The 8,931-nt window shown below is 35.6% G+C and overlaps 1 protein-coding gene across 1 annotated transcript; it reads left to right on the top strand.

Moving 5' to 3' along the window:
- Positions 1–781: 781 nt before the first annotated feature.
- Positions 782–8,408, top strand: LOC126718752 (peptidyl-prolyl cis-trans isomerase CYP23). The gene is made up of 8 exons (XM_050421089.1): positions 782–992; positions 1,097–1,210; positions 1,313–1,461; positions 5,732–5,804; positions 5,894–5,983; positions 6,862–6,901; positions 7,517–7,599; positions 7,993–8,408. The coding sequence occupies exons 1-8, from the start codon at positions 873–875 to the stop codon at positions 8,011–8,013; spliced, it is 690 nt and encodes a 229-aa protein (XP_050277046.1). The 5' UTR covers positions 782–872; the 3' UTR covers positions 8,014–8,408.
- The last annotated feature ends 523 nt before the right edge of the window (positions 8,409–8,931 follow it).

The raw sequence follows: 8,931 nt of genomic DNA, 5'->3' as shown, positions 1-8,931 counted from the left end.
GGTAGACACGGACAAGAAACAAAGACACAACCACACTATCACTGGTTAGAAAAGAGTGACTTTGATACCATAAAGGGGGAAGGGGATGCATAGCTGAAGGGAAGAGACGGAAGCACAATATATAATTTAGTGAATGTAATGTACGTAGCTTGAAAATAAATAACTTGAAAGTAAGAACAATAGTAAGGTGGTAGAACCAGTCAAGCAGTATATATGAAAATAGTTCAAAGTAAATGAAAGCAATTTAGAACCGTCCGTTATGGCGGTAATCCGTCTAAAGTGGCGGTAGCAACAAGTAGAATAACAAACATAAAACTGAAAATACTTGTTATTGAAAGTAGAATAAACACTTACAGTAGTAGTGAATACAGAGATGCTGACGGGAAATTTTTTAATGTCAAAAAACATTTTTTAATATTAATTTAGGCCACGTGGACATTTATTTAGTATTATTTATTCTTGTTGTTTGCCACTTCAGCTTTCTCCGTTTCTGATGTAACGACAAGGACCAAAATGGGAAGCGTTTTTCAGGATAGAGACTAAAAGAGGTAAAAATAAAATATAGGGACTAAAATGAAAATAACCTGAAAATGTAAGAACTAAAACGTGCTTTCCACCAAAAAAAAAAAAAAAAAAAAAGAAACAACACACACATTCTTCACTGGGCCCCTAATAAAATCTTATAAGCCCAAAACCTTTCTCCTAATGGGCCCATTACTCAGCCCAATTTCCACATCCAATATTTCTTGCTTTTTGGGGTCGAGAATCAAAATGTGAAATTTCACATCATATAGATACTATAGTAATATTTCTGATACTCATAAAGTCAAAAAAATTCAGATCATACACCTAATTTTGGAGCTAAAAAAAAAATGTGGGCATGTAATGTATGGATCCCCTTTAGCTTACTCTGGTGCGTGGCATCAGTTATTTCAGTTAGTGCACTGTCCCAAGAAGAACCCCAACTGGGTTCTGTCCGTGTAGTGTTCCAGGTTCTTATTTTTTTTCGATTATTTTAATGTAATTTGGTTTGGTTTTAGTTAAAATTTTTGTTGGGTTTTAATTTATTTATGTGTGTAACAATTTTGGAAAACAGACAAACTATGGAGACATCGAATTCGGTTTCTTACCAACCGTTGCACCCAAAACTGTTGACCACATTTTCAAGCTTGTTCGGTTGGGATGTTACAATACCAATCACTTTTTTCGGGTATTTTAATGACTTTTTGATAAGCTGATTATGCTGTATAATGTACTTGTAATTTGAATTTATGTGTAATGATGGGATTAGTGTGTACTACTGTATTTGTAGGTTGATAAGGGGTTTGTTGCCCAAGTGGCTGATGTTGTGGGTGGAAGAACAGCCCCAATGAATGAAGAGCAAAGAAGAGAAGGTGAAAAAACTGTTGTTGGTGAATTTAGTGATGTCAAACATGTAAAGGGTGTTCTTTCTATGGGGAGGTAATGCAAATGTCTTCTTTGCTAAAGCAATTTTTTTTTTTTTTTTGGGTTGTTTATAACTTATAATTTAGCTTATATAATTGTTAGTGCTATGATATTTCTCTGTTTAGTTCCTGTGTGGTTTATATTTTTTGCATCCTAAAACAGAATGTATTACCAGCTTAGTTGATTTTTAAAGCAAAATAAACCAATTCAATAGTTACAACCTAGGAAGCACCGACACGGACACGGGTACAGGGACTACACAACGACACTTGAACTTTCTAAAAAATTACAACATGAAATGGCCGGTACAACTCCGGTACGGCATCTTAAATGAAGTGTCCATGCTTCCTAGGTTACAACAATGGGGGATGGGGATTTGAACCCTAGAGGTTTCTATTGGAAAGACTAGGAGGTGCCTTTTGTGCTACAAGGCTCTTGGCAAGCAAAATATCCCAATGGAAAAAAGTAACACCAAACAAACACTTAGTTGGTATTGTCTTCCTCAAAAGCGTTAATTTTGTCATGCTCATCGCCGGGCTAATTCACACTGTTGAAATAGTTTTATTGGGAGTCTGTTCTTTGAGGGAAACACAACAAGAAATGCAGATGAGATTAAGGGAGGCATTTTACAGTTTTATAAAATCTGTATTATGAGACACTAAACTGGAGACCAACACTAGATGGGCTGCAATTGAAAATACTTGAGAGTGAGGAGGCAGTTGGGTTGGAAAGACCTTTCAAGGAGGTGGAAGTTGTAGAAGCAGTCAAAACTATGAATGGAGACAAAGCATGAGGCAGTTTCAATATCATGGTCTGTGCATTTGTAGTTTCCTATGTTTTAATAATGCATTACTGGGAAAGTGGATTTGGCGCTATGCCATGGAAGAAGACACAATATAAAGAGCAGTAGTAGATAAAAAAATATGGGTATCATTGGAGAGATTGGGTTTTGGGGGTGATCAATGAACCTTATGGATTGCCTCTTTGAAACATATTTGCAATGGCTGGGAGAGGTTCTCTAAATTCATCAAGCTTGAACTGGGTAGTGTATTTCATATTTGTTCTTGGCATGATCCATGGCATGGGGTGGTGATCGTTAAGGAGGCTTTCTTGCAGTATTTCAAATAGCCCAAAATAAGGAGGCTTTGTGATGGACTATATGTGATGGAATAGTGTAGCTAATTATTGGGACATTATATTCACTAGATTGTCCATGATTGGGAAATGAAGTTTTTACATTCTTTTCTCTACCTTCTCTATTCCACTAAAATTACTAGAGATGGGGAAGACAGAATGTGTTGGAATCCCACTAGGAGATGTATATTTAAGGTTAAGTCTTATTATCAGGCTCTTACTAGCAGAAGCCCTCATTTCTTTTGTGGAAAAGCATTTGGAGTGTTAAGATTCCTACACAAGTAACTTTCTTCACATGGATAGCTGCTAGAGGAAAGATTCTCACTATGGATAATCTACAAATCATTTGCTCATTCATTGGGATTATGCGCATAGACTATGGTCATTGGTGGTTTGTTTGTTCAAACTCCATTGGATTATGCCAAAAAGGGCAGTGGATTTGTTTGTTTGTTGGAAAAGGGCTTTGGCAGGCATCGTTTTGCTTACTTATGGGGGGAAATTCCATTATTCATCATGTGGATTATTTGGAGAGAATGCTACCAATATACTTTTGAAGGGGTTGAGGGTTTGCCTTTAGAGTTAACTTTGTTGTAATTACACTCCAGGCATGATTGGATGGCTGCTTTGAGTGGTCACTCCTTTTCTATTTTGGAGGAATTTCTAATTTGTGAAAAAAAAAAAAAAAATTGGTGGCTCGAAGAGATTTGTGAAACTTTAGATGACATTGTAGCATCCTTTGTACATGGTTATGCTTTTCTAAAAATAAATAAATAAAAATCTTTGATTACTATCAAATAAATAAATTGAAGTGTTACATGCATCGTAAGGTGTCACACTGCCTGTTAGCTTGGGACATTAGAGTTGATTACCAAAGATAGTTGTTAGCTATGAGGGTTGAAATGTCATGTGGAAGCAAAACCAGCCGCATACTGGCTTTACTGAAGCATATCAAGTCTTTTAATTCTTCTGTTGGTTGCTGAGTTCCTCTGAAACTGAGGGTCAATCTATTTTCTATTTTAATCAAACCATTTGTGTGCAGTGTATGGTCAAGCCTAGGAGACAGTTACAACCGATTGGTAGATAGGATATAAAGTTTGTATGAATGCTATGTGATAGTTGCAAGTCAATTGTATTTTGTTCTGATTGTATCTGCAGTATGTCAGCTTTATTTAGAATTCTTTATAGTCTTGCATGTTCTTGTCTATTTTTTGATGAATTAACTTATTCATTAAAAAAAAGTGGAAATGAACACTTCTAGAGGTGAAAAAGTGCAGGAATTCTGCTGCTCATTGTGAATCAATACTTAGGGTTCAGTAAAACTAAAATAATTGTTTATAAGCAGTCAGAAGTACCTATATAATTCTGAGACAGTCTAGGGTGATTGATTGTGAGACTTGTTTGGTATGAGGTATTTTAGGGAGGATGAAAACTTGGGGAAGGAAAAGAGGAGAGAGATTGCAATTTTCTTCTGTTTGGTAGGGAAGAAAACTAGGTGGAAAGAAAGTACTCCCTGGACCCACTGAATGTTCCCCATCCAAAAGTGAGAAAATATGGGAAGAAAATGTGGAGGGAAGAAAATTGTACTATTTTGACCCTTATCTATCTGCTTAAAATGTTCCCGCCTGCAAGTTCCATTGCACCAAGGCCAAGAGCTACTTTCTTGACCCCTTCTCTTGCCCCATCCAAGAACATTCTTTCTGCAACTTATTTTCATCATCGACATAGTCATTTTGAGCACTAGGTGTTGATCTTCCAATTGAGGAGTGGAGTCTTGGGCCAGTTATGCCTCCTAAATGGTGCTCTGAGTCTCCAGAAACAGGTCAGGTTTCTGGTTAATCGCCAGGTGGGTGGTCAACCTGTGCTTGAGATCTAAGTTAAAGACAGGTTTAGGGTTTTGGACCAGAGACTTGTTGGGACTGACGGATTTGGTTATCTTAATCTTCGCTAGCTAGATTCTCCCATTTAGAGAGAAAATAGAAGCTAGAGAAAGAGAAGGTGTTTTTTTGTGAGTTTGTGTTACAGTAAATTGTATAATAGTAAATTAACACAATTGTTATTTCTTTTCTTTCATTTTTCTTCTCAACCAAACAAAGGAAAGTTGTTGGTATTTTCTATTCTTTCATCTCTTTTACCGAACATACATGATGGAGAATTGGTATTTTCTCCATCCTCCCTTTTTTCTATCCTTTTGTTTTTTCATCCTTACTTCCAAACAGACCCTAAAAGATAAGTTGGAGGGTGCCATCTGGATGGAAGTAGTAGGAGCCTATTTATATATGATATAGGCCTGAACAATGAAAGCATTTCAATATTTCTGATTTCTCCAAAGCTCTGCCTTTGGAACAGTTAGAAAGGAAATTTTAGATTCTGTGCTAAACTTACTTTCTGGTTCTCTATTTTTGGTCAGTTTGACAGCTTAAATTTGTGAAATTCAGTGTCTAATGGGGTTTGAATTGTTAACCCAGTGGTATTGGCACCCTTTGTGGAGCCCAATGTCTAGGGTTTGAACCCCACCTCCCTCTTCCCCTATTTACCTAGCCAAAATAATAATAATAACAATAATTTGGTATACCCTTGGATTACATCTTCAAAATGTATTGAAGAATAAGAACCAGATCATCACAATGGGACTGAGCTGAATACTTCATACTGATCTACTCGTGATTGTAAAATATTCCATGGTGGTCTATAGTCACCAACATATGAGGATAGACCAAGTTTGGTTAGAATTCACGTTTTATGTTTTCCTCATGAACAATTTATCAGCCCTCTCTTGCTCATAACTTTATCACAGCATCATGTAAAGAGTCGTTTAGAGTGTTAAAGATATTGGGTTTATGTTAATGTAATGCTCAAGAGGTCAAATATGTTGTAAGCTCATGTAGGGCTAACCCTAGCTCCTATATACACTACTAGGGTTCATTGTAATAAATAATTGAGAATACAGTAAAGATGTAGCCCTCAGGGCATTATCTCTTGGGCATAGTCCATCGAGCTGAACCATGTAACTCTTGTATTCTTCTCTCTTTCCTGCTTCCGCATTTCTATATTATGTTATTCTCGTCTTTAACAGTTGCATTTGACTTTAATCTTCTATGGACTTCCTCATTTAGTTTGAAAGTTTGACAGGTTGATTTTTACTTTGGTATAGGTTTGAGGATCCCAACAGTGCTCAATCCTCTTTTTCGATGCTTCTCGGAGATGCTCCTCATCTTGATGGCCAGGTTTACTAGTTACACTTGCCAGCTTTGATTCAAAGATGTTTTAGTATCTTGTATGATATGATTGCTAATAAAATGGCTGACGTCTTCAGTATGCAATTTTTGGACGAGTTACCCGAGGTGAAGAAACATTGAAAAAGTTTGAGCAGCTCCCTACTCGTCGTGAGGGTATTTTTGTAATGGTAATATTCAGTTGATCACTCTCAATAGAACGATCTGAAATCTCGAACTGGTACAATTTTCTCTGGCCTTCTGATTGAAAATATATTTTAATGATGAACGACTATGGGAAGTTTTTTTGAGTTTGGATGTGTCTCTTGCAGAATTTCCCATGTGATATGTTAGTAGTTAACCCTCTTCTGATTATTCTCTCTGATAACCAATATTATTTTTATCTTTTCCCAATGTATTATCTTTTCTACTATACAAGATTTGCATCTTAGACCTCTAATCAAACTCCACTGGACCCCTTTACCATCTCATCTAAAGCCTAGGTTTATTGATGCTGTCATTTGATTGTAATATGTACTATAGTTTTACCATGAAGACAGATAATCATGTCATGTAAATTTCAAGAAAGCGATGTTTGTCCTTGTCCCATTCTTTCATGTGGGACCAGCTCTGGTAATGACCATTTCATTCACTTGGTACAACTTATATTGGTTTAGGTAGGGAACCTGAATTTACTGCATTCTTTTACAGAGACTAACATCTGATTGGAACGCTTAAATCATTGTCATGTTAATCATGTGATTTTCAGTCTGATTTATGAATCTTTGACTGGGATTTTTTGATGAGACTGGTTGAACAGTGATTCTCATGCCTCTTACTCTGAAACTTATGCATCAAGAAGCAGTGAGGATGATCCCATCCTAGTCTCTCTGACTTTAGTATTCTTCCATATGTAAATCCCATTAGTTCCATGCAGTAAATCTGGCCTTTTCTTTGTCTGGCTAGTTTGTCTGCTTCTGAAATTGTGCTGTTACATCACTTTGTTAGCATTTTAATTATTCATTCTCGGCACTCAGCTAATTTTTCTCTCTTTTTTCCGTTATTTCAGCCAACTGAACGCATCACCATCTTATCAACGTACTATTATGGTGAGAATTAAGCAGCCTGTTAATTTGATCTTGTTTGTGCATTTTCTGGTAACTCGCCTTTTTATTTCTATTGATATAGATAGAAACAGAATGCATTAGTATCTTCCCTATATAGATGTAACCTACATACCCTTGACATCCAGAGAAAAACTTCTCTAGATTTTCCCGATGGGGTTTACAAGCAGGATTGGGTATTCTAGGAAAGCTTGTTATAAAATTTTATATACATATTATCACTAGATTCACTGCAATGTAAATTAGTGGGCAGATCACCTGCATGGATCATTTTAAACTGCAAAGCTATCTGAAAAAAATTGAGCAGTGTTTATAGCTAGTTATGATGAGTAGGAAGAAGATTAAATTACTATAGTTAAATCAGCATGGACTATATGCCAATAATAGAAACTAATAGCTGACGTGTAATAGAGATTGGGTTTTATTTTCTTATCAATTAAAAGACTTCGTAGGTTATTATGAGAAAATACTGATTATTATATAGCTGTCTTGTCAGTGGATTTTGATAATAGAAAGAAGAAATGAGCAGAGTAATATATTAGAAAAATTGCATTTTACTCGATGTAATTCTTGTTGCTTGTCTTTTTTATTTATTTATAGATACTGAGATGGAGAGCTGTGAAACGGAGAGGTCAGTTTTGAAAAGAAAGCTTGCTGCATCTGCTGTTGAAATCGAAAGACAGGTAATGAGGAATCCTACAAGATTTATACATTTCACTCTTGCGCCCCAATGTCTGGGATCATTTGTACATGTAGAAAAACTCTCCCCTACATACCTAAAAGTACAGAGTTATGAAGTGTTCTGCATTCCGTCAAGATAACTAACACATTATTATTTCGAGTCACGATTCTTATGCAAGGAAACATTCACTTATAGACACACGATATTATTGATCAACAAAGACAAAAACAGCCGTTATTATGTTTAGATTTTTGGGGAGTTATTACGCATGATACCTTGTTTCTGTGTTGAAACACAGCATGTGTGCCTCTGTCTGCTTATCTTCCAATTAAATTTACTTGACAACAATGCTTTATTGTCTGATTTAGCCTTGTGTTGTGTTTTTTTCTTGCAGAGAATGAAATGCTTCCCTTGATTTTGCAAGCATGAGCCTGATCATCAAGAAGAGATGGTACAATCACTGTAAAGTTCTCCAGTTCTAACAGCAGAGCTCCGTGATATGATGTTTACTCAAAAACAAGAACCTGTATTTTAAGTTTGAATTGAATAGGCTTGTGTGAAGTAGCCAAGAAGCACGAACAATGAGCTCACTACTACATTTTTACCAACATGAACCGGTTCATTCATTGCATGAATAGACCAGAGCTGGTGTGTAATGAAGCTAATAGCTCAGAATTCATGTTGGAACTTGGATCATCGTCTTGGTGAGCTCAGAATTGACTCCTGGGTTGTGTGACAGCTGAAATTGTTCTGTAGCATGAGAGCAAGCCCATTATAGACTGTTAATAAAGCCCTATGCATTGAGGTCTATTAAGTTGCATGAGCCAATTGCCTTTCTAAGGACTTTCCCCGAATGCATGAAACCATGGTAGTTATAAAATTTTTTACCAAAAAAAAAAAAAAAAAAAAAAAATTATAGTATAAAATTTAGGTAAAATATACTTATACTTTGCAGTGGTTAAAAATTGCATTCTTTTAAGGTGTGTGTATATTTATATATTTTAACTTTACTTTTTTCTAGTTAGTTTTAAAATTGCACTTATTTAAAAAAAAAAAAAAAACTGTAAAATAAACTATACCAAATGAGCACTCTAATGTTGTTTTATTGACATCCCTAGGTTTTTAATTTTTCTGATCATGTCTCATGTCATTGATTTAATCAAATATATTCATTTACTTTTTTTTTTTTTTTTTAATGAGCTATTTTCATCTACTCGTTAAAATCATTAATGCTACTTAGGCTAAATCTGGATCCAGCGTTTCGCATTTCAAAATCTGGCGTTTTGTTTTTTTTTTTTTTTTTTTTTTTTTTTTTTGCAGGCGTTTCAACTTT

The sequence above is a fragment of the Quercus robur genome, chromosome 3, assembly GCF_932294415.1.
Source record: "Quercus robur chromosome 3, dhQueRobu3.1, whole genome shotgun sequence".
NCBI classification, from domain to species: Eukaryota; Viridiplantae; Streptophyta; class Magnoliopsida; order Fagales; family Fagaceae; genus Quercus; species Quercus robur.
Note: the sequence above shows the minus strand (reverse complement) of the source record. Positions and strands in the feature narration are given on the sequence as shown.

Excerpts from the sequence above, each read along its gene's own strand:
- LOC126718752 (XM_050421089.1), top strand. The coding sequence starts at position 873 with ATGTGGGCATGTAATGTATGGATCCCCTTTAGCTTACTCTGGTGCGTG. Across the intron at positions 5,805-5,893 it reads CTCCTCATCTTGATGGCCAG|TATGCAATTTTTGGACGAGT; the intron begins GTTTACTAGTTA and ends TGACGTCTTCAG. Across the intron at positions 5,984-6,861 it reads GTGAGGGTATTTTTGTAATG|CCAACTGAACGCATCACCAT; the intron begins GTAATATTCAGT and ends CCGTTATTTCAG.